The sequence below is a fragment of the Lontra canadensis genome, unplaced genomic scaffold (assembly GCF_010015895.1).
Source record: "Lontra canadensis isolate GAN:19392208 unplaced genomic scaffold, GSC_riverotter_1.0 scaffold35, whole genome shotgun sequence".
In the NCBI taxonomy this organism is placed as follows: domain Eukaryota; kingdom Metazoa; phylum Chordata; class Mammalia; order Carnivora; family Mustelidae; genus Lontra; species Lontra canadensis.
Window position 1 is genome coordinate 4,877,622 of NW_022631029.1, and position 25,722 is coordinate 4,903,343.

Below are 25,722 nucleotides of genomic sequence, written 5' to 3' on the forward strand. Positions count from 1 at the left end.
CGTTTGCAAAGGCCATTTTGCCCCCTGTTGGTAAGAACTACCTGCCCAAGGGCGGGCAAAACTAAAACAGAAATGCAGAGATTCAAATTCCTATCTTACAGAAATAACCTTTCTCACGGAAATACCTTTTTCATGCTGCCTCCGTGTTTTCCTTTTGTCCTCCTTTTACTCGAAAATCACATTTGTTGAATTGTCAGTAACGGCTCCTGAATCAGTTTTTACAATTTCCCTGTGATTTCATGCCCACCTGACTTTTTTCCCCTTTATTATATCAGCTTTTCTCTTACTGTATTTTAAAAAGACAAATCACTGTTCTTCTCGGGCATCATTTGTCTCGGGGCACAGACAAACAGTACTAGGTCTAATCTGTGCTCTTGCGGCAAAGCGGGTTTGTAAACGACGACCATTTCTCTCTCTCTCTCGTAGCCCTTTTAACGCAGCGCTGGCGGATTACTGGCTGCCTGTGGATTTGTACATCGGAGGGAAGGAACACGCCGTCATGCATTTGTTCTACGCGAGGTTCTTTAGCCATTTCTGCCACGATCAAAAAATGGTCAAACACAGGTGAGCACTTAAATACCGATCGGCCGAAGAATTCAGTCCCGTGAGTGATGGCTTCGAGCAGGTGTCTGCTCTTCCAGAGCAAGGTCAGCACGTGTAGGGGAAGACTTCACTTTTTCAAGTGTCCTTGGGCGGTCACTGTTTCTGCTACTTAATCATAGTTGCAGCGTCTGATAATCGCAGGCTCACATGGCGTCTTGCCTTCAGTTCTCTTCTCTTTAGCCGAGTTAATTAATTGGGATTTTTGACTTCCGGGGCAGAGAGAAGCAGTTTGTAATGTTGTAGGGCTTCTTACAGCTTCTCGTTTGAGGTCGTGTTTATCTGGCCATGCTAGGCAGGCTCTTTGAGCTTGGCAGTCCTGCTAAAAGTAGGTAATGGGGGCGCCTGGGTGGCTCCATTGTTAAGTGTCTGCCTTCGGCTTGGGTCGTGATCCCGGGGTCCTGGGATCGAGCCCCGCGTTGGGCTCCCTGCTCAGCGGGAAGCCTGCTTTTCCCTCCACCACTTCCCCTGCTTGTGTTCCCTCTCTCACTGTCTCTCTCTCTGTCAAGTAAATAAATAAAATTTTAAAGATTTTAAAAATTAAAAAAAATAAAATAGGTAATAGATTAAATCTGGGGAATCACACGGTAAACCCATTGATAAATGTTCTTCCTATTGGCCTGTAACCTGTTCCCCATGACGGTCAGAAAGGTGTCTGTGTGCACTTTTATCCCATGAAATAGATGATTTAAAGAATGTCTTACACGATTTAAAGAATAAAGTGAACATCCCTGTACCCCCTTCTCAGTTTAAGAAATAGAGTATTACAGGTTCCTTAGAATACCCAGGGTCCCCTATCCAGTCACACCATCTCCCTACCCGCTGCCCCTTCCCCAGCCAGCCCCTATGCTGAAGTCCCAAACTATTAATTTTCGTATAAATTTATCACCTCTCTGTATTTTTAAACAGTACATATTATTTGGTTTTCTTGTGTCTGATCTTCACGTAAGTGGAATCGTATTTTGCACACTCCTCTTGCTTTCCTCACTCGGTGTCTTGGAGAGTTCGGCCGTATCGGTGCATAGAGTTAGGTTTTGTTCCTGGTTCACTGCTGTAAGGCATTCCGTCACCGGGAGTGGAATGTCTAGTGCGGAACTTGGTTTCTGTGTCCACAGCACCGTTAATGCTCGTTGGAGTGTTTTGTACGGTGATGACCCAAACTGTATGAGCGTTCTTGTCCATGTTTCCCAACACGTGTCAGCCCATGTCCGGGCCAGGTACCTAAGGGTGGGACTGCTGAACTGTAAGATGTGTAAGATGTGCACATGTTCAGCTTTGCTAAGGAACACCCAGCCTGTTTTCAGATGACTTCTATAACCTACACTTGTCGGGGCGGCCAGGTGGCTCAGGTCTTGATCTCAGGGTCAAGCCCCACGTTGGGCTTCATTTTGGGCATGGAGCCTGCTTTAAAAAAAACCAACAAAAACAAAGGAAAAACAAAAACAAAAAAACATACGCTCGTACCAACAGAGTTCCCCTCCCTGCACGTCCTCAGCATATCAACTTTGCTTATGGAATGCATCAGTTTGGGAAGTATGTTTGAATTGAAAGACACTGCTCACTTCATGATGCTTAGCATGTATTTAAAATGTTTAGGTGATGAAGTTCTAGAACCTAGGTGAGGTTTGGTGGGGTGAGGTCCGGAGCTGACGGCTAAGAAAGAATTCTTAAGACTTCTCTGGTGCAAAAAGATGGTTTATTAAAGCACGGGGACAGGACCCGCAGGCAGGAAGAGCTGCTGATATCCCGAGGACTGGCTGATTATATACACAAAGGGGACAAAGGGGGTGTTCAGAAGGGCTATCACCGTAAAGAAGACTGTCAGGATACTGGAGGCCTGGTTATTGTCAAGCCAAGGTTGTTTTTACCTCTAATGAGGCCCTAGCATGAAGACAGTTGGGAGTTTCTTGGCAGAATGTCACATTCCTCCTATCAAGCGTCCTTGTCAATGAGCTTTAGGTTTAGAAGAAATTTAGCTTTGTTTGTACTTTCTTTCATCTCAGGCTCCTTCAGTTTTATGGAGGGGAGGGCGCTGTTAGGGCTTTAGGAACTGAGTTATTTGTCTCTGGAAGTTAGGCTGTTGATAAGATAGCTTCTTTGTTGTTATCACTAGGGCATTTGTGAACCAAGGGAGACTCCCATCTTGCAGAATTGTGATCTCTGCAAGTTAACTATTTGTTTTTCTTTTAGGCAGCAGGAATGTCACACATATTACCGAGGGGAGCGGGTGGAGGGGGGGTGCAAGGTGCCAGCTTTTGCTTTGTCCTCAGCCAGCCTTCTGCTCCCTCATCATAGGGACCTCTGTGTTTTCTCTTCTTCCATTAAATCCCTGTTGGTACCCTTCACTCTTCTTTTCTAGGTTGTCATATGTTGATTGTAGGAATTTTTTTTTAAGATTTTATTTATTGATTTGACAGAGATCACAAGTAGGCAGAGAGACAGGCGGAGAAAGAGGAAGGGAAGCAGGCTCCCCACCGAGCAGAGAGCCCGATGCGGGACTCGACCCCACGACCCTGAGACCATGACCCGAGCCGAAGTCAGAGGCTTTAACCCACTGAGCCACCCAGGCGCCCCGATAGTAGGAATTTTTGAAATATTCTGGATGCTAATCCTTTCCCAGCTCTACGTATTGCAGATGTTTCCCAGTTCTTAGTTTCTCTTATTTTTATGGTGTCTTTTGATGAGCAGAAACTCTTAATGCAGTAAATTTCAGTAATCTTTTCCTGCCTGGCCGTTGCTTCCAGTGTCTCAGTCCCGCTACTGGGCCAGTCCGTGCATTTCCTCGTTGAGCTTTAGTGCTTTCTCCGTCACAGTCAGGTTTTCGTATATACGCAAGGGCCTCTCTATAGGATCTGCATTCTGTCCGTTGGCCTGTTTGCTCTTTGCTCTGATCATTCTTTACTAGCTTTCCTATTCTAGTTTTACAAGTCTCACTGCCCGGTAAGGGTAGTCCTTCCTCTTTGTCCGTTTTCATTAGGTATATCTTGGCTATGATTGGACCTTCGTCCTTCCATGTGACCTTCAGATTCAGCTGTCACATTGCCCAAAAATATCTTTTTTTAAAGATTTTATTTATTTAGGGGCGCCTGGGTGGCTCAGTCGGTTAGGCGTCTGCCTTTGGCTCAGATCATGATCCTGGAGTCCCTGGATCGAGTCCCACGTCGGGCTCCCTGCTTAGCAGGCCGTCTGCTTCTCCCTCTGACCCTCCTCTTGTCATGCTTCTCTCTCACTCTCTTGCTCTCTCTCTCTCAAATAAATAAATAAAATATTTAAAAAATATATTTAAAAAAAATTTTTTTTAAATATTTTGTTAAATAAATGTTTTATTTATTTATTTATTTGAGAGAGAGAGAGCAAGAGAGTGAGGGAGAGTGATAGAGAGCATGAGCAGGGGCAAAGAGCAGAGCGAGAAGGAGAAGCAGACTCCCTGCCGAGCAGGGAGCCCGAGGCGGGGTTCGATCCCAGGACTATGAGAACTTGAACTGAGCAAAAGGCAGATGCTTAACCGACCAAGCCACCCAGGTGCCCCCTCCCTGCATCCCACGTTCAGGCCTGCTCCCTCTCTCTGTGCATGCACGCATGCGTTAAAGGTTTACTGTACAGAGAATGCATTTAGTTTACAAATTAAATGCTTAAAATAATTTTCTTTTCATAAGTCCCAGAGCCCTTCATGTGTAAAAATAAACTGATCTACATCAGAAGAACAATGAACACATTAACAGCATTCATCTTCAGTCAAAATGTTTGTGCATTGGGTTAAAGAATTTACCATTGTACCTTGCGTTTCTTCTCTGTGGAAACTTTTTTACTGCACCAGATAAAAATTACCCCTGATGATGGGAATTGTGTCCTATTGCTGTGACAGGATCGTGGACCTTGTCCATTCTCAGTGAATATTTGTTTAAATAAATTGAGTTTAACTCCTTGATATAAACATATAAAAGTTTATGACTTTCGGGGCGCCTGGCTGGCTCAGTCAGTGGAGCGTGTGACTCTTGATCTCAGGGTCGTGAGTTCAAGCCCCACATTAGGCGTAGAGCCTACTTTTAAAAAGTGGGGGTGGGGAGAGAAAGTTCATGTTTTTCAAAGGAAGTGTTCCCCTTGGGATAGAGAGAAAAGACAACACAGGAAATGTTTTCTTCTAGGTCTAGAAACAAAGAACCGTAAGTGATTTCTGGCTCCAGGGCACCTTTCTCCAGCTTTGTATCCAGTTATTTGCAGGAGCAATGAATGAAACAATAAATGATACATTGACTAGCTATTTTAAAATAGAAGACAAGCCCTGGCTACTTTTAGGACTCCTGTACAGTGGTTTTAAAACTATTTGAGAAGGAAAAAAGTTTGCAGCATTCTGATATAATTGTAGAGGACGGTTTTGGGTATGACTTTGTGTCTGTTCAAATGAATCTCTAATTTGCTGAGCTTCCCAAGCTCAGCAGTATTTTGTGTGTATTTTTAAAAATTCTTTACAAGACAATAGGGTTCAGGACGCCTGGGTGACTCAGTCATTTGGGCATCTGCCTTCAGCTCAGGTCGTGATTCTTGGGTCCTGGTCAGCCTCCCCGCTCAATGGGGAGCCTGCTTCTCCCTCTGCCTACTGCTCTCCCTGCTTGTGCTCGCTCTCTCTCGCTCGCTCTCTCTGACAAATAAATAAATAAAATCTTAAAAAAAAAAAAAAAAGACATTAAGATTCTATGCCATGGCCTCTCCCCTGTCCCCAAAAAGGGAGAGATGTATTTTAAGTACTCAAAATCTGACCTTGAAGAAGGTGCGGGAAGTCCTCTTCCTCTGTGTCTCAGCACAGTTGTCAGGGTCACTCCCATGATCACATCAGGGCAGGGGCAGCCTCTGGAAGCGGTCTCTGAGCATGCCCTCCTCAGCAGAACTGTCCTGGGAAGGCGGTCAGCCACAAATGAAATGACAGTCGCCCACTTCATGCGAGAACTCAGAATTCGCCAGTCAGAATTTTTGAAGGCCTCCCAGTCACTTTTTCAAGCTGACCTAGGAGGAAAAATGGAGACCTGTCGGCCACATGTGTATTTATTTCTCTTTGTTAGTTGTTTTTTCTGGCACTCGTCTGAATCACGGTTTGACATCTGTTTCTCTACTGCTTTTGGTTAACATCGTCGGTCCGGGAGGGATCTCAGACTCTAGCCACTCCCTTCTGCTGACCTATGAGGCCCCTGAGAGCCCAAGGGGTTACCTGTCCAGATGTGAAGTACATGAGTATGGGACGGTGGCCTCGAGCTCCCCGGCAGGAACTACTGCTTTTATTTTATTTTATTTTTTTGAAGATTTTATTTATTTATTTGAGAGATAGCAAGCACACATGTGTGCATGAGCAGGGGGAGGGGCGGAAGGAGGGGGAGAAGCAAACTCCCCACTGAGCAGGGAGCCTCATGTGGGGCTCGATCCCAGGACCCCGAGATCATGACCTGAGCTGAAGGCAGACGCTTAACCCACTGAGCCACCCAGGCACCCCTAGAACTACTCTTAAGACCGTGGGCAAGAGATTGAGAAATGAAAGCAGAAGGGAGTGGCTCTTATACTCTTCCCTGTTTTCCAAATGAGTCCTGGCCCTCTTTCACACTTGCGCACTTGGATCTGAACTTTGAGCTTTTCTTAGATCTCTTGACTCATTGCAAGAAGCAGGTCTTGGGGGCGGGCGTGCCCCTACCCCACGCCTGTCCCGCACCAGGCAGCCTGGTGCTGTTGCTGGAAATATCAGGTTAATGATCAAGCCAGAATTGATGTCGGCAGGAAATTTGCAAAAGAAGGTGTACCAATGACCAAAAATGATGCTCTCCAATATTGCCCTCACCAATAGTCAAAGAAATACTAAACAGCAATGAGGTGTCATTTTCCATCCAACAAAGAGGCCGGGACGGACAGCATCTGGTACACTGCAGGAAGGCAGTTTGGAACAACCATTAGGAAAAGCAGTTTGACAATACAGAGTGGGAGCCTTAATAATATTCACACTTTTGGACACGCTAATTGCACTTCTAGAAATCCAAGCCTAAGGAAAATAACCAGAATTCAGACTTGGGCACCAAACTGTTCGCGTATTATTTCAAGTAGCTAAAAGCTTGGGTACAACCTGAGTGCCCCGAAAGTCTGAGAAAGAGCAAACAAAGTCTAGCCCATCTGTACGAAGGATTCTTGTACAACTCTGTAAAGGTTGATCATACGGAATGTTTAATAACAAGAGGACATGGATCTGAAGTGCTTAGAACTGAAAAAAAAAAAAAGCAAGATACAAAATCATAAATGTGGTTGGATTGCCTGTACCTTTAGCTACACAGGCACATACATACTCCTAGCACAAAGCAAGAGAAAAGACTAGAAGAAATTATGCCAACGTGTTCACACCAGTTTTCTCTGGATGAGGAGCTAATCGGTAATTTTATTATTTTTATTTCCTATGCCCTCCTGATTCTTTCCCAGATTTTTTTACAATGATTATGTAACTTTATAATAGGGAAAAAAAAAAAAAAACAGTCCTTGAAGTTCTGTGTTTGGAAGCGGGGAAATACGTGAAGCCTCCTAGTTTGATTCTGGGGGAGGGGAAGGCAGCCGTCAGCCCCCAGGCTCCGAGCAGCAGGGCCCACTCTTTGCTCTTAGGTGAGGGATAGGTTCATCTCCACTGAACTACAATCAGGAAGCTTGCTGCTCTTCAGCTCAGAGAGCAGTGGCGCCTTGCTGACCTTGGAGAGCTCCTGGGGCTCCCTTCCCGTTTCTCCGATCACATCAGAGCTTGGCAGGCGAGGGGGCGAGAAGGAGAAGAGAGGCTTTACTTGGTTCTCAGCATACTCTTCAGGGCTCCTCCCAGGGTGCTGGCTGGCTGCTAATAGAAACGGAGAATTTTACGAATGGGCCATGGCTTAATACTTAGAAACTGGCTGATGATGTGAGCCTGACGGCCCCCCAGGCACAGGGCGAGGAAGAAGAGGAAGTTCGCAAACTGAGCCTTGAAAAGTCCACATTGGAGATTATTTTCAGAAATCCAGGGCTTTCTGTTCTCTTCTTGCCAGAGCTACATGGGAGGCTCCTGACCAGGTCGGGACCATGGGCAACAGGCTGTCTAGGAGCTCCTGAGTAGGTAAAATGTCATCGGCAGTGACCTTTTAGGGCTCTGATGAATCTGAGCTTCTTTTAGCCCTGTTACTTGTATGCAGTGAGGTTTCACAAGGGCGCTTAAAATAGCCTTTCATTCTATGTTCTGAAGTTCCTTGTTTATCCTAATAGTTGCTGACCCTGCTCACCCCGCCCTTTCTCCTGCCTTCCCTCCCTCTCTTCTTTTCTTCCGTCTTTGGTGGGACAGAGGTGGCTCTCAGTGACTGGCGGGTATCGATGGTTGTAATTTCTGACTCAGGGCAGTGCAGACCATCAAGGAAGCGCTGAAGAGGGCATCACTTCCCATCCTTCTGCAGCCAGGTGAAAGCTAAAACACCTGCCTCTCGGGGTGGTATGAGTGGGAGAGCTGAGCCAGAGCCAGGAGCACAGGGAAACCAGCAAGGCCCCTCCAGGGGGAGGCCTGGCACAATGCCCCCCATCTGTGATGTTTCCAGGCAGAATGGGTTTGATGGTGGTTTCAGATTTTTCACTTCCTTCTAGAACCCTCTGCTACTGTGGTTCCTGTGATGAATGCGTCACTCAGTTGCTTTTGCAAGTTTGTTCCCGGTGCCATTCGACGAGTGGATGAATGGACACATAGGGATGTTATGCCCGAGTTTTCACATCTGAGAGACCACCAAGGAGCCAAGCACCGATGCAATCACACGAGGGTTTATTTGACAAGCTTAAGCTTGGGCCCAAGTATACCTGGCACAGTGGAGTAGGGACTTGGACCCTGAGGTGACAAGCTGAAGCTTGGGCCCAAGTATACCCGGCACAGTGGAATAGGGACTTGGACCCTGAGGTGACAAGCTTAAGCTTGGGCCCAAGTATACCCGACGCCGCAGAGTAGGGACTTGGACCTGGAACCAGATTACAGTCAGAGTTTTTAAAGGCAGAGTAGGGGTGGACTCGGCGGTGGGTGAGGACAAAGGGGATTATGGATGATGTAAGTCTCCAAGGATTTTTGGAAGCAAGGTCTCCAGGACCTTGAGGGGCTAGCTATTGTTGGGAGAAAGGTTATTTATTGCCAATAATAAAAATCTTCTCATGAGACCCTTTAGATGTATATCAGTGGGCCACATACTTGGGAATGATTCTCGACACTATCTTGGAGGTTTAGAGATAAAGTTTCCTGAAGGAGTTGTTAAAGTAGACTTACAGGATCCTGGTTGGACCTGTTGGAGTAGGGGGTGGGTCAGGCTAGGATTGTCCTTAGCAAAACCTCAAGGTGAGGGCAGTTAAGTCCCCAGGGGAGAGCCACTCTGTCTGTTTCAAGAGCTTGTCAGTAGGTAAAGAATTTTAATGATTTTCTTCTGCCTCTGTTTCCCACATCAGCTAAACCTGAGGTGGGATGGCCCTAATTTTCTCCGCCTCCACATTTCCCCCTGAACAATGTTGACCCTTAAATCTTTAAGGTTGTTGAAGGTGGAAGGTCTCATCTTCTGTAACTTCTTCCTGCTAAATAGGGGTATAGAGTTATCCCTACCCACTCCGGTCAACACTGGTCCGTTGGGGAATGTGTAGGGGCGTTATGAAAGACAGAGGCAGCTGAGTCCAGGAGACACTGCTCAGGTGATCTTCCCAGGTGGAAAGGATCGTCTGTGGAAGTTATGACCTCGGAGGAGTTGAAGTCAGGTGAGGAGACATGGGAGAAAATGGCAAAACATGATTAGTGTTACAAAAAGAAAATGAAGCCCAAATAATGTTTTTTGCTATTTGACAAAAACCTTTTCCAGTCCAGTGGTTTAAATCAATCATTAAAGGAGAGAGAGACTGTTTAAAGTGCTAACCTGAGTAGGTCAGAACCCAAGAAATATTTTGTGATAATCTGGAACATCAAGATGGCTGCACTTATGTCAGGGCTAGACTCGAGGTGGGTACAGCTTTGTTTTTCTTGGCCTCCACAGGGAGTATGTTACACTGGTTGTGAATCTCAGTAATGAGCTTGGCAGTGGTGGGATCTCTGCTGCGGCAGGACTGGGATCCAAGTTCAGCAGGACCCTTGATGTCCCCCTGGGCCATCCTTCCCCTGCACCTCGCACCTCTGTGTCACACGAGCGCCTCTTCCCTGTGGTGTGGATGGTTATTTCTGAGCGTGTCTCTGGCTACTCATTCATAAGCCTTCTAAGGGCAGAGCGCCCAGCACCCTGTTGCTGCTCACATGCCTGTGGAATGGTTTTAAAAATGTGACTCCTCGTGCCGGGCTAAACTTCTTGTGGGTGCATGTGACCAGCTTCAGCCTGGAGAAGGCAAACCAGATTCCCAGAGGCCTGGAGACCATTCCCTAGAGCGCTGCAAGAGTGGGGGAGGGGGGAGGGCCACTGGGGAATGAGCGGGACTCGGGCTGGGACGCACCCCTCCCACCACGAAATCCGGTGGTGTGAACCCTCTTGGAGGCCCTCTCCCATGCTCGTGCCCTTGCTCCTTCCTGCAAGCTTCCTGCAAGCTCTCGTGGATGGAGTCCGAAATCTCAGTGCGCCTCTCCTCGCAGAAAGGTCACGGCCCCAACCAGAAGCCATGACGCCCAGCGCCTGCCCTTCATCCGCCTTTCTTCCGTCATCTCTCGTCCCCCTGCACGTTGTCCCCACCTCTGCTGCTGCAGGCTTGTTTCCTCCCTCGTGGACACAAAGTTGATTGAGGTCAAACCAGTGAACGAATGTTGGGCATCCGCTGCGAGCTAGGCCCTGAGAAGGGGCTCGCAAGAGGAGGACAGGGAGGCAACTCACCTGAACGCACAGCACAGTTTACAGTTGAGTATCTGTCGAGCGCAGGTGCTGGTAGCACACAGGACGCCCCAGCTAGGAACAGTTCTGGGGGCGGCCTCAGATGTGCACAGGCCCCCGGGATTCCTCGCTGGGAAAGGGTTAGAAGTGGTTTTGAACCAGGCAGAACTCGTCGATGGCGTCAGCAGCCAGGCTGGTGGTGCCCAGGGTGGGGAGGTAGGGCCTGCGGGAGGCTGGTCACATGCGGGTCATCAGTGGAGGTGTTTATGTTGTAAAAATTCAAGGGGTGCCTGGGTGGCTCAGTGGGTTAAGTGTCTGCCTTCAGCTCAGGTCATGATCCCAGGGTTCTGGGATCAAGTCCCGCATCAGGCTACCCACTCAGCAGAAAGGCTGCTTATCCCTCTGCTGCTCCCCTTGCTTGTGCTCTCTTTCTTAAACAAACAAAAATCTCTATTTAAAAAAAGAAAATTCATCAAGTCTTACCTGTAGGATTTGTAGACTTTTCATTACATGTGATGCACTTCATTTCACAGTTTACTTAGAAAAAGTGGGGGGGTGGGGGAGCGCTTGGAGAAGAATTGGAAGCTTTCAGGCCCGAGGACAGCAGCCACAGGCTTCTAGAAGGACTGGAGTTAGAGGCAGACGCCGGCAGGTGCAATGCTGCCTGTTCCCAGGAGGTGGCAGCATCGAGTCACTTGAGAAAACAGCAGGACCCAGACCAGGATTCCGGGTTTCTTCCCCTCTGCCCCATCTGGGGGTTGAAAGCTAATGGATTTTCATCAGATGACTCATCTTTATCCTTGGGATCCAGCTTATCTTCTTCTTCCTTCCATCCCGGTTTTTTATTTCTCCTAAGAGTGGCCCAGGCCGTGTATTTAAAGTGAGAGAGGAAAGGAAGAATCTTGTAAACTCCAAAGTTCATCCCACTGACATTGGGCACAGCAGGGAGAAGGTGGTGGTCTGGTTTTTAGTATTTTTTTTTTTTCCCTGTCGGGCCACGGCCCATAGAACTATTTGAGGAAGATGGAGTGCACACGCAGGTTACCCTGTTGTACCCACTGATGCTTAGAAAGGCGCCGCTGGTTTGGGGGACAGCCCTTCCTTGTAGAATACCGGCTTAGTTTGCTTGGTGCTTTTGAACACATTCGTGTCCAGTCTCGTCCTTTGTCTGTCCAATAAAAAGTAGCCATAGGATTTTCCTATTTCGTTTTAAAACCGTGGCTGTGTACGTACTCTAGTGTACGTACTGGGTTAAAATCCAAGCGCCACCTTACATTGGTTGGAAGGGAAAGATAGCTTCAAGAGGCCACCAACAGCAGCTAGCCAGCGTCCTCCTCCCTCTGTCCCACCGCCCACGCGTATGCGTCTGTTTGTGCGTGTTTACGCATTCATCCATCCATCCGTGTTTTGGACATTTTGTTGAGCCTGTCTTCCATCTGTCGTGCACAGCGCCAAGTGCTGGGGACAGAGGGAAGGATAAGAAAATAGTCCTTGCCGTGATGGGCGCCGCGCAGGGCACGGGCTGGTCTTCCTGTTGTAATCACGACACAGCCTGATCACACTCATCATGACTATGTGTGCCAGACACCGCAGGACACAAGGGAAGGCGTGGGGGTGTGTGTTGGGGACAGAGGTGGCCACCCAGAGAAGGGAATGGCTGTTTCAGTGGTGAAGGGGGAGTCCAGGTTTCCTGGGGAGCATGACACGTGCTGGGAGCAACCAAGAGTGCACATGACCTCGGTGAGGCGCGAGAGTGTTTAAGTGGCAGACTCACCAGCCAGGCCAGCAGGGGCTGATGGTGGAGAAAATCACGTGCTCGGTCTGTGCAGGTACAGTTCTCTGGGCTTCTTTTGGAAGATGAGGACCTGGGTCCTCGGGCATCAAAACCCCAACCTGCTGCGGATAAACCTGTGTGGCCTGAGGACGTGTGTTCCTCATGGAGGGGGTGCAGGTGTTCCTGAATGGGGCGGGGTGGGCGTGGGGGGCCCATGGACACTGCGGTTCCCCGTTCAAGGCGTCGCCATATTCAAATGCAACATAAGGTCCAAGCACACTCGATTGGCAGATAACGTTTCATGGTTTTCTATGTCAAAGACTCACATTTTCTAGGAATCTTGCAGGCACATGAACTGTGGTGCCAAAGGATGCCCGTCTGCCAAACGTGGCTTTGCTGGTGGAATGTCACTGGGGGAGGTGGGAGGAAGGCAGTTTTACAACGCAAGAGTTTATTCTCAGGATGGATTTTAGAGCCTGAACAAGGACTTATGTACACATGCACATGTGGAATTTCTTCCAAATTAACACAGTAGCATGGCAGGTGGCCCCTGTGACGTTGAAGATTAACATTGAATAATTTTTTTTAAAGATTTTATTTATTTATTTGACAGAGATCACAAGTAGGCAGAGTGGCAGGCAGAGAGAGAGGGGGAAGCAGGCTCCCCACTGAGCAGAGAGCCTGATGCAGGACTCGATCCCAGGACCCTGAGATCATGACCTGAGCCGAAGGCAGAGGCCCCAACCCACTGAGCCACCCAGGCGCCCTAACATTGAATAATTTGAAATGTGTTACATTTCTCCTTGAATGTAACATGTATTTGGTGTTTTCCACCTTGGGAAATACGTTACCATCAGCCACCAACACACACACATGCACTCGTAAGATTTTAAAATACGAAGGCTAGGAGTCCCTTCTTTCTAGCTGACCCTCCTCTCTTTCCCGGTCACTCTCTTTGCTCCACGCCACTCCCTGAATCCACTAGAAAGTTTCCCCTAAATTGCATCTGTCCCACATGGCCATTTGATGAGGGCCACACGGGTACAAATCGGGGGCCTGTCCACTGGCCCAACTCGGCCTCACGGTTCATTTACCCCAGACGGCCTCGAGTGAGAAACGAGGGTCCTGTCAGATTCACCAAGCCAGCGCCTTGCGGAGTGAACTTGAAGCCCCTCGTGCTGCCGGCGATGCTCTTGGAGAACGCGGCTCCCACCGCACGTCACTGCCTGCTGTCCTTACGAATAGGAAACACGCATACATGCGATTAGCACCTGTCTCCCCAAGTCATTCCTGGAGTTTGGAATAGCGCTGGCTCACGTGCTTCCCAGCTGAATCAGGTGGATTCTTCGGAATGTACAGTTTCCCATCAGAAATAAAGTCCTTTCGGTATAGGGGTCAACCTCTCCCTGTCCCCTTCAGAGGAGACGTTTATATTTCACTATTCCTCCAGTAAAAGTGACTTAGACCGGGCACTGTGACCATATTATAATCCATCCATACCGCAGGCCAACTCGAGAGCGATTTGAAGTAAAGCTAGGTCTGTATGAACCTCCGTGGGGAAGTCCTTCCTGTGGTTGAATGAAAGACCACAAAGTCGTAGGTTCGTTATAATCTATTTAAGTCCAAGAAAATTATACAAAACCATTTATACATATATGCATCTGTATGGAAAAGGGATTCAAAGAAGTCTCCAGACTTTTCCAGGTGTATTTACCGTACAATTAAGAACAACTGTCTCCTCGGGATGGGGGATAGGCCTAAAAAGAGGAGGATAATGAATTTGAGCAGAAAAGGTCTATGTGCAGTTAATTTATATGACTTACACCTTTTCTTTTTTTAAAGATTTTAATTTATTTGTTTGACAGAGAGATCACAAGTAGGCAGAGAGGCAGGCAGAGAGACAGAGGAAGGGAAGCAGGCTCCCCACTGAGCAGAGAGCCTGATGCAGGGCTTGATCCTAGGACCCTGAGATCATGATCTGAGCTGAAGGCAGAGGCTTAACCCACTGAGCCACCCGGTCATGTGGGCAGACACTGTCGACAAGGTGGAGGGAACAGCAGCCTGCTTGCCCAGAACCCTGACTTCAACCTCCCTGCACCCTCTCGAGCCCTTCCTGACACTAGACTCAGCACGGAGCTGACATATGTAGGGTTCTTCAAGGTTTACAAGTATTTTCAGGCGTTCATTTACTTGAACCTTCCTGACAGCCGTTGGACAGATTTTTATTGCCTTTACTTGGCAGATAACCAAACAGGTGCTAAGAACAGGTAAGGGACTTGCCTTGGCTCTGAGAATTCCCTGAGTAGGAAACAGATTCAAATCCAGACCTTCTGAACCTGAAGCCTCATGCTTTTGCCAATTTGTCAAGTGGAAAGCGGTTGATACCCTCTGGTTTGACTTCATGTTCTTACTGCTTCTTAATAAGGAGCCATTGTCCCGGTTGGGTTTCCAGGTGACAGTGGCCAGCCCCCCTACTTTCACAAAGGGCAGCTCTCTCTGTCCATCAGCCGAGGTTTGTACTGCTGTCTTCTGAATGCTTCAAATCCCCACCCACCGATTTCTTTTCCCATTATCTTTTCTCAGAGAGCCTTTCCATAAGCTGCTAGCCCAAGGCCTTATCAAGGGGCAGACATTCCGCCTGCCATCGGGACAGTATCTACAGAGAGAAGAAGTAGATCTCACAGGTAAGAAGGGCCCATTGGGTCCCATGCAGGTGCCCGTCCCTTGGCCCCAGTCCCACCCACCGTCCGTTCGCTTCTGGCCGGGTTTTCATTTGTGTGTAACCCAGAGTCAACCTGGGCATCCCCTCATGTCCTTGCTCACCTCATGTCCTTGCTCATGTTTGACAGTGTATCTCTGGAACAGAGCCCACAGACACAAAAGACACTCTTCTAAGTCTGGGGTACTCCCAGCACTTCTCCCTAGGTGCTCTTGAGGCGCAAGTCAGAACTCGGTGCCACCCCAATACTGAACCCCTGCGACACCCCAGGGCAGCCCGTCTGGCACTCCCCTGACTTCCTCTGCCCTTTTCCTCAGGGGTAGTACCTCCCACCGGATCCTCAAGCGGCACCGTGATGGTGTCGTGTACGCTCAGCACACCAATGAAATCAGTAGAAAATGGGAGTGGGGGTATTTAGGGGCACCTATGAGAAACCCCCAGAACTCTGGTCATTTACTTTAGAAAATGCAGTGCCCAATGGAGGGCATTTATCATGTGAACCCAATGACCCCTTGATGGTAGGCAGCCTCCCAAGCCAAACACTAGAGAAAAGATTTAGATGGAAGCCATCAGTGGAATTACCTACTTAGCGCAGTAATATATCAGGGTTTGGAATAGTCCAAGGGAAAAAAAAAAAAGCTGGAAAAGCAGAAATTGGCCGTGTTTCTTTTTTCTTTTTTTTTTTTTAAGATTTTATTTATTTATTTGACAGACAGAGATCACAAGTAGGCAGAGAGGCAGGCAGAGAGAGAGGAGGAAGCAGGCTCCCTGCTGAGCAGAGATTGGCCGTGTTTCAGCAACGCGGACCAGAGGGGAAAGCAGCCAAATCCAAAGGGCTTATGCGTTTCAGTTGTTAGCAAAGTGCTCTGTGTGAAGGCAGGATTGCCATGTACAGCTGGGTAGCGTGTGGACTGCACGAAAGCACCCAGCCAAGGGGGTGAGGGGGGCCTGACCTCCAGCCACTTGCTAGACCATACACCTCAGTGCCAAGAGAAGGCACCTTTCTCTAACTTCTCAACCGCTCTGCCCAGATAGTTGGCTTTTTCCTAATTTGCACAACAGTGTTGGAAAGAGTAGCTACAGCCCAGAGCAGGTGTGCAGGGTAAACGGAGCAATGGTTCCCTGAGCCACAGCCTGGATAAAGCAACTTCAGTCTCCCTTTGCTCCAATGTCATGGAGCCAGACAATGTTGTGAACGTCTTTTCCCTTCCCGTGCAGCCTTGCCCCTGGGAGAGAATACTTCAGTCAGCAAGGGCAGGTTCCATCTCCTTGTGGGTGTGCTTCTGCTGAAGCATGGAATTAGCTCTTAGGTATACACATCAGTCCCTTGGGAGCTTGGCTGCCGTTGGAGTCTGGGACTGTGTGGCTGGAAGGAACAGAAATGCACCCAAAGGCAGGTTGAGCACAGGATTTGAAATGCCACCCCAAGCCAGCTGCCAGCGTTCCAGCCGGCTCACAGCGTACCCGCAGCCACCGGGTGACACACAGATGCCAGTCCTAGGACTTTCTCCTCCCTCCTTCGATAGCCTCCGGTCCCTTTTCGTCCCCTCTGTTCTTCTGCCCTGATCTCCTTCCCCCATCAGGCTGAGCTTCTGCTCTTCCCCAGCTTCAGGTTATGAGGTGGCCTCGGGGAGCCACGATGCCATGTCTGGCCTCATCTCCTTACCACTTTACTGTAGTTCCGGTGCCTGGCAACACTGAAACAAGAGTTTCTCTCTCTTAGTTCTGCGTCCCAAGAAAGACCTTGGCTTTGCCAGATGTCCATTCTTGTCCCAGCCACTGGGGCTTGGCCACAAGGTCCCCACATCCCAGCCTAGCCACGGAAGACCTTCTCCACCAGCACCCTCGGGACCGGTGGTGTGGGGGTGGGCAGGAGCCACATCCAAAGAACAGGCCGTGCGTGGTGGGCTGGCCCCCCAGGGGCACACCACATTCCATGGGGCCTGGTCACACGAGACCGTGTCGTGGAGACCGGAGTGATCCCTCAGGGGGCTTTGCTGCCCTGAGACCCTGAGAGCCACACTTTCTGTCCCTGTGCGTTATTTTGGAGCACAGGTGCGGTTCCCGTTCACGCAGAAACGAGGGAGATGCTGGAGGTGACGTGGGAGAAAATGAGCAAGTCCAGACACAACGGGGTGGACCCCGAGGAGGTCGTCGAGCAGTACGGCCTCGACACCATCCGGCTCTACATCCTCTTCGCCGCCCCTCCTGAGAAGGACATCCTGTGGGACGTGAAGAGTAAGGCCCTTCCCCTCGGCCGCCGCCTCCTTTGTGGTCTGCCTCGGGCGCTGGAGGAGTTTGGGGAAGGAACTATCTGGGTTGAAGACCGTAGTCAGGGGTCTAGGAATCCGTTCCAGGAAGCGGGTAGCGTGGTGTTTCCCACGTCCTGTGCCCTTCTTAGCCCGGGGTTCCCAGATAGAGGGAGCCTCCCTGGTGGGGGGGGGGAAGCTGGTGGCCATTGTGGGTTTCCAGTCCTCGCCCCAGGCCTGTGGACGCAGCATCAGGGGGACTCCAGGAAGCCGCCTTTGGCGAGTCTGTGGTGTGCTACTGGGTCTACAGGGACCCTCCTGAGGACATTCCCCGGGAGCCAGACTGGCTTCCATGCCACCCCGCACCCCTCTGTGGCCCACGGAGGCCAGTCCCCTCTTGATCCACCCCGAAAGGTTTGTTCTAGAGCAGAATCGTTGCCCAGGACCTGCTCCTGATGGTCCTTGGGACCCCCTCCCTTGCCCACAGTCAGCCCCCAGAGCCCCCTCACAGGAGAGCTGTCCCTGCAGAGCTGGTTAGACCTGAAAAGGTGGGAGGTGAAATCTCGTTGGGTATCCGGGTGTCCTAGCATACACGGTCCAGCGGTCACTCGGTCTTCCTTCCTGGGGGCTACCCCATGGGTTGCTGTGGGCAGGAGCAGGCAAATGCCCTTGCCTGTGACAAGTGTGCCACAGGGGCCGGTCCCAGAACCGGCTGCGCTGGAATCACTGGGGATGGACCAAGAGCACATGTTCGGGCCTAGGCGTCTCTGGGGACACCTTGGCAGAAGCCGGCTTTCTTACTCAAGACAGCTGTGGGCACTTGAGGCCCGTCCTGGCCCAGGCTTCTGAGGTCACCGCGTGGGCCGGGGTGGTGGGCGGCCGGCACTCCGAGTAACCCTGTGACCCAGGGCTCTGGGGTGTGACGGGGTCCATGCTGCTCTGAGCTCCCGGATGCTGGAAGCCAGGGCGGCCCCCGTAGCTCCCGTCAGGACATAAGGAAGCGTGTCTTCAACGCACACGTGCCTCTCTGGGCTTGGGGAGAACCAGATCAGTCACTCACAGGTCTTTCTTTCTCTGTCTCGTTTCCTGACATGAAACTCAGCCGATGCCCTTCCCGGGGTGCTGAGGTGGCAACAGCGTCTGTGGGCCTTGGTGACCCGCTTCATCGAGGCCAGGGCTCCTGGGACAGCTCCCCGGCCCCAGCTGCTGAGTGACAAGGAGAGAGCCGAGAGCAGGAGGCTCTGGGAATACAAGAACTCGGTCATCTCTGAGGTCAGGAACTTTTTGGGGCTGCTGGTTAGTTCTGTGACTGAGCTCGCTTGGTCCGGGTGGACAGGCCTTCCTCCTTCCTCACGCCGGCGGCCCCCTGGTCTGGAAGGGCTGCTCTCACCATGTCAAGTCGCTCACCAAGCTGAAGCAGCAGTCCATGTGCTGTCACGGAGACACACACTCTCAGGAAAGGGCTTCCTCTGACGGTGTCCACCACGTGTGCACCCCAGATCCTAGGAGGCCGCCCCCTTCCCGCAGTGCCACACTTAACACACAGGGGCAGAGAACCAAATACAGGACCCCTACAATTGAGGTGAACAGAAACAGAAGTGTAGGGTTGAAGGGGGCATAAAGAGACCGCTCTGTACAGATGGGGACAGAGATGAGGCCCAGAGCGGAGAGAGTTCCCGGATGCCCCACGTGGTGAGGAGTTCCCCACCCAGTGACATTGTTACACAGGATCTGTGTGAGTCACTGTGGGTTAACTTTTGCCAATAAATGATGTGTTTGTGTTACTTTCACAGACAATATTTTACTGTTTAAATTGTTTTCTTTTTTTATTTTTTAAAGATTTTAATTTGGGGGCACCTGGGTGGCTCAGTGGGTTAAAGCCTCTGCCTTCAGCTTAGGTTGTGATCCCAGGGTCCTGGGATCAAGCCCCACATCGGGATCTCTGCTCTGCAGAGAGCCTGTTTTCCTCCTCTCTCTCTCTCTCTCTCTGCCTGCCTCTCTGCCTACTTGTGATCTCTGTCTGTCAAATAAATAAATAAAATCTTTAAAAAAAAAAAAAGATTTCAATTTTGAGTAATCTCCATACCCAATGTGGGGTTCAAACTCATGCCCCAAGAGTCGTGAGCCAGCCAGCTGCCCCTGATTCATTGTAAAAGAGTCTTCGTTGATAACAGATCCCTATAAATTTCTCTAGAAGTCTGATACCATACCATGACCTTTGCTTTTTTCAGCACTTTGTGAAAAAAAAATGTCATACGTCTTTGAAAGAAGACATGGAGGGGATCCAAAGCTATGTTTTACTGGATACCAGACACCCCAAATACTCCTTAAGCCAAATTTTTAATTCTATTTTTACTTTTTTACAATTGCTGGTTTGAACTCATAAAGTCAGCCAAGGTCACTTTTTTGGACTCGTAACTGATGACATTGCAGGAACAGGGTTTTCATGAGGCCCTGAGTCCAGCATGGTCTCATTCAGTGACACTTGCTCAGGGAATATTCCCGACCCCTCTGCTCTAGTGTAAAGACACAGAGTGCACGCAGTTGAGCTTTGTAATGTGAGTGATGCCCAAGTGATTGTTTCCATGCCACATTCTTCCTCTCTGGATTTGGTACATTCTTCTCTTCTGTCAGGTCATAGACGAGGGGTATTTCGACAAGTCGGAAACTCTTAGCATCTGTAGATGTCTTGTTTTTCTGTATTCTTGGCCGAAATCAAGGAGCACATAAACAGGAAGGAGCTGACAAGTCCTATCAGTGTTCTTACTTTGATTCCATATCTGAACATGCAAAACTCACCTTATCCCGTGTACAAATAACCGCTGTTGTGAATGAAAGTCACAAAGCAGCAGAGAAGGGACATCCCATACCCCATCTCCCGGTGACTGTTGTCGTCTGCAGGTCCTGCTTCCTGTCCGGGTAGTTGGTAGCATTCGATGTCCACCCCCGGGAGAACCGACACTGTCCCGAATGTGGGGGAGCAGGAAGTGTGGAACCCCGGAAACACCATTGACCCTGATTTTAAAAATCTTTGTGCCAGTGAAACGTTATCATGATTATTCAAGATAATGAATGCCTTCGTAAATATCTTCACATTCATTTAATTTGCATTGTTTGAATAATGCACTTGCTTTGTTGTTGTGTTGCATTGGTCTTTGTGGAAAGCTTAAAGGGATTTTGAAGAAAGTACATTATTCAACTTTTACCCGTAGGTGACTGCCCATTTCACAGAGGACTTCTCACTGAATTCTGTAATTTCTCAGCTGATGGGACTCACCAGTGCCCTTCTGGTAAGTGGCCCTCCTGTCCTCATTTGCTGGTAGCAGAGGACAGGGTAACTTCCAGCCGCATTGGGAGGTGATTTGCAGGGTCCTGGGTCGTGGACAGAACAGGACCATGGTGTCGCCTCCTTGGTGTGCTCTGTTATGTTAAAGAAGCATCCCCTTCCCGCCCCCACCCCCAGTCACAACCTAGCTTTATAGCTGGAAGGTTCTTAAAGATAGTCCGGTGGAAAGCCCACCCCTCAGTCCCTTCCCCCACTCCCATATTTTGCCGATGAGGACACTGACACCCAGGGAGGTTGGATGACATGTCTGGTTGATTAGTAACAAATCAGAACCAGACTCAAGCCCCCTTTTGTTCCAGCTCTCCTCTTTCCTTCCTGCTTCCTCTGCCTGCTCTCCTGATTGATCTAACACCCCCTAACGTGTTACACTCCTTTAACCAAGACCGATCAGATTTGTGCTCACTAAAAACAAAAGTCAGCCTTTTTAGCATAGACTGCTCTTCTTGCTACGTGTGACTAGAATTTTTCTTACCAGGGGAAGAATTTGTCAACAAATAGGAGTTTGGGGAAGTGGTTAGCTGTTTGGACAACAAACAACCAAAAAAAGGACATGAAAACTATCAACAGATTCCTTTTATCATCAAGCTTCTCCCAGACTTTAAGAACAGTGGAAGAAATTTACAGGTTTGACTACATAAAACCTGCCATTTTTAGTATATTAAAACACGCCATGTTACAAAGCAGGTAAAACCTGGGGAAAACATTTTATAACAAATATGTCTGACATGAGGCTTAACATCCTTAATATATAAAGAGCACTTTACATGTGAATATCAAACTACCTGACCTAAAAATGGTCAAAGGATGTGAAAAGAGAATCACCCACAGAAAATGGGATAGAAATAATCTGTAAACCTGGCAGAAAAAAAAAGCATTTGCCTTACTAATGATCATGAAACGCAAATTAAAAACACAATGCTTTTTTCTTTTTTTTTGACCTTTTTAACATAAAGTCTGTGCTATGACAAAGACAGTAAGACAGTGTCACATCCCAGCAGTTGCCTTGGTTGTTGTAACCTTGCCAGGAAGAACTTTGGCTTTGAGAACTTTGGCTTGATGGTTTACGTCCTTTGACTCAGGGCCAGCCTGTGGCAGGTGACTTATAATCACAGAGAGGTAGAACCCCAGCTGTCCTCAATGCGGACATCATGAGATCATGTCTATCATATCAATAGGGAGGAAATGTGCCACCACCATTCACATCGTGTCTTCCAGGAATCCTTTGTATCAGAAACCGTTCCTGATTCAACATCAAGTCAATACACAATACAGAAATGCTCATAGGATAAAAATTCCAGTTGAGCAAAGGTATGGGGACAGATGTGTATATTCACATATTTTTGGAGACCAGGATAAAATACATCAGGTATTTTTCTGGGTGGTATAATTGTGAGTGATTTTGTATTTCCCAGATTGCTGAGTGTGTATGGGTCTTTTTTTTTTTTTTTCAAGATTTTATTTATTCATTTGTCAGAGAGAGAGAGCACAAGCAGGGGGAGCAGCAGTCAGAGAGAGAGGGAGAAGCAGACTCCGCACTAAGCCGGGAGCCCAATGCGGGGGCTCAATCCCAGAACCCCAGGATGATGATCTGAGCCGAAGGCAGGCGCTTCACCAACTGAGCCCCTCAGGGGTCCCGTTTGTGTGTTTTTTTAATCAGGAAAAAACCTGACAAATATTACAGAAAAATTAGATTTCTCCCCAGCAGCAAGTTCTGTCTGCAGCCCTTCTGGTAGATGCTCTCTGTATCCATTCCCATGGAGTTATATTCTGATTTCTTGGGCAGTTTTGCAAAGATCATATAGGCATGCTTTAAAAAAAAAAAAAAAAAAGGTATAATATTTTTGGCCTCTTTTTACCTAGCAAAATACCTTACATGGGTGTTAAAAATACAGATTGAGTTGGTACCATCGCCTTAGGCTGGTTTTTATCATGACACCCACCCCCCCCCCCCCCCCCCCCCCCCCCCCCCCTGGCAAGCCTCTGGGAAACTCAGTATGACTTCTCACAGCCCACTTCCCTCTAGGCTGTCCTTGGTCTACACTCGCCAGCTCACACTCTGCTTTGCTGACCACCCTCCCTCCCCACCCACAGCCTGTGGAATCAGTGACACCCTCGATTCATCTGTCATTTTTCTCCCCCATTGGCTATAACCTCCTTGAGGGCAGAAACCAAACCCTTTTGGACATTTTATCCCTAAAGTCTAGCATCCAGTAGGTACCCCATAAATTCAGTGGGTGTGGCTGCGTTCTGGGACTAGCTGCACCGCAGGAAGAAACTGGGTATTCACAGTAACCAGCACAGCTGTGTAATAGGACCCCCGAGACGCCTGAAGGGACAGGAGGACCCCTTTCCTGGGCGTTTCACATCGTAAAGCCTGTGATCGAGTCTCTTTGCATGCCTTACTGGTCCTGCAGTGCATGGGAAACCTCGCAGAGTGGTCAGGAGTTTCTGATTCAGTGGGGCGCCTGGGTGGCTCAGGTCATGACCCCAGGGTTCTGGGATCGAGCCCCACATCAGGTTCCCTGCTCTGCGGGAAGCCTGCTTCTCCCTCTCCCTCTCCCACTACCCCCGTCTTGTGTTCCCTCTCTGTCAAATAAATAAATAAAATCTTAAAAAAAAAATAAGGGAAAAAAGTTTCTGATTTAAGACAGCTGGATTCTCATGGGGGCAACAACATTTGGTCAGCCGCACACCCAGGGGGTGGGGGGAACAGGTCACGTCAGGTGGGTAAGAACATCGCCCTCCAAGGTTCTGGTGGGAACTACGGAGTCAGCCTTGGACCGAGGGCACAGGACGTGCTCCGCGAAGAGCGGAGCACTGTTTTTAATACACTCTTAATACTCTGATGAAACAGGGCAAGTTCTGTGTCCAGAGCAGACATGGATGGGAAGAAGGGCTTCTGCCTACCCGCTTGCATCTCTGGGCTTCAGAGACACGAACGGCCTTCCTCACCCAGTCTTAGCGTTCTCCCACTGTTCTTTCCCTTCCTCAGCAAACTTCTCCGAGAGTGGTTCTCCACAGCCGCGAGTTTGAGGACGCGCTCTGTGCCCTGGTGGTGATGGCTGCCCCGATGGCCCCCCACATCGCCTCGGAGCTCTGGGCTGGTAGGTGGGGACGTCCTCGTGGGGGTGTCCAGCCCTCCCGTCAAGCAAGACGCGGGGCTCAGATGGCCTCAGGTGTGGGCTCCGGTATTGGGCCTCTGTACCGGGGACCCTTCTGTCTTGTAGTCGGAATGGTGGTACTTTTGCGGGGTCACCCCTGCCGAAGGGGAAGACCCGTCCCCACTTTGGCACAACGCAGGGCCTTCCCCACCAGCTCTCCATAGGCCAAGACCCCGTGTTCTCTTTCAAAGGTGGAAACGCAGGTTTAGTCCCACTTTACAGATGGGGAAAGGGGCACCTGGAGTCAACTTTGCAGACCTAAAACTTTTTTTTTTTTTTGACAGAGATTGAGAGAGAGATCACAAGTAGGCAGAGAGGCAGGCAGAGGGAGGGGGAGAAGCAGGCTTCCCACTGAGCAGAGAGCCCGATGTGGGGCTCCGTCCCAGGACCCTGAGACCATGCCTGAGCCAAAGGCAGAGGCTTAACGCACTGAGCCACCCAGGCGCCCCCAGACCTAAAACTTAACTTAAACTGGGATTTAGTCTCTCCAGCAGACCGTCATTCCTAAACTGGGCACTGGAGCAAGTCCCACTGCCTGAGCCTCACTCATGGGGCCTAAATGTAGAAGCTTCCACCCACCCACCCACCCCCTGGGAGGTCCCCGTTCTGGAGCCTGGGGAGTGATTGGAGAGTGTTTTGGGGTTTTTTAAAGATTTTATTTATTTGTTTGGCAGAGAGAGAACACAAGCAGGGGGAGCGGCAGGCAGAGAGAAAAGGAGAAGCAGACTCTCCGCTGAGCGGGGAGCCTGACATGGGGCTCTGGGGTTCGATCCCAGGACCCCAGGATTGTGACCTGAGCCATAGGCAGACACTTATCCGACGGAGCCACCCAGGCTGGAGAGTTTTTAACCAGCTCCTGGGTGATTCTGATGCACAAGCCAGTGGGAGACTGTGTCCCTCTACTGTTAGGAAAGCCTAAGGCAAGACATCACACACTTTTCCTCTCAGAGGGCAGCCTCCTGAGAGCATTTTCAGGGCCCACTGGTCGTTCTGAAAGGCCATCACTAGAAATACCTACATCCTCTCCTTTTAAGAAATAATTTGAATGTTCTTTACCCTAAGCTGTCTTCAATAGTTAATTCTTTCTTTTCCTTTTTGTCATCTCTATTTTTTGTTAGCTTTAACATGGAACTACTTTTTCAGATGGTGTGAGGTTTATGGTGTCTTCCCGTTTCCTATTTTTGGACACAGAGACCATTTATAATGATACATTATTGTTTTAAAAGTCGAATAGCTATTTTTTAGAACACATGCCTAAATAGAATTCTGGCCCCAAAGAGACCCAAAATATGAAGGCTTTCGATGCACATCCTCAGATCTGCTTCCAGAAATTCTCTGGATCATCGGTGGATAGGCACAGCAAGAGCCTCCGTCATGATTCCGGGGCTTTGGCAAGGACTTTGCCATCCCTTGGCAATAAACTCGCCCTGCATGCTAGAATAACCCCAGCGGGGCCCATGCCCTCCCTCGGAAACCCTGAGTGATAGGCTCCCGCCTGTGCTGCCGTGAGGATAAACGTCGAGGCTAGAGCGGGTGGCTATGTCTTAGAGGAGCTCAGGCCCCCAGGGCTTGGCCTCAGTGTCACAGGCCTAGTGTGGCCAGTCGGGACCAACTCTAGGCAGTCAGAATGTGGAGCCAACAGTTTGCCCATCTTTGTTTTACATGGGGCTCTGATCGGTTTCCTGTGGGTTTGAAAAAAAAAAAAATTGTCATCTGTATTTCCAGTTTAAAAACAAGGTACACTTGTAAACATTTTGATTTTTCTTTTTTAACTTGTAAACGTTTTTAATCACTGTATTACTTGCCCCCAGGCATGACTTTGGTAACTGCCCAAGTGACGTGTCTGGCATTTGCTCTCATAATCCGCCAGGGACCAAGCCCGTGCAGGGATCTGAGTTTCCGCTTCAGATCGTGCCCTTGAAGGGGAAAAGACAGGAACGTTTTTAAGACTCTCGATCTATGTTTTCAGACTGCTTTCCTGGAAAGTTATCCCCATTTCCACTCCAGGCTCTGTTTCTGGAGTATGTGTTC

The 25,722-nt window shown here is 49.2% G+C and overlaps 1 protein-coding gene across 2 annotated transcripts in view; it reads left to right on the forward strand.

Moving 5' to 3' along the window:
- LARS2 (leucyl-tRNA synthetase 2, mitochondrial) overlaps window positions 1-25,722 on the forward strand; it is a 148,128-nt gene that overhangs the window by 105,650 nt on the left and 16,756 nt on the right. For both annotated transcript variants that reach the window (XM_032867828.1, XM_032867827.1), the window contains exons 14-19: window positions 427-564; window positions 14,800-14,900; window positions 16,991-17,173; window positions 18,287-18,456; window positions 20,397-20,474; window positions 23,523-23,634. In XM_032867828.1, the coding sequence (XP_032723719.1) occupies window positions 427-564; window positions 14,800-14,900; window positions 16,991-17,173; window positions 18,287-18,456; window positions 20,397-20,474; window positions 23,523-23,634 (782 nt within the window). The remainder of the gene's footprint in view (window positions 1-426; window positions 565-14,799; window positions 14,901-16,990; window positions 17,174-18,286; window positions 18,457-20,396; window positions 20,475-23,522; window positions 23,635-25,722) is intronic.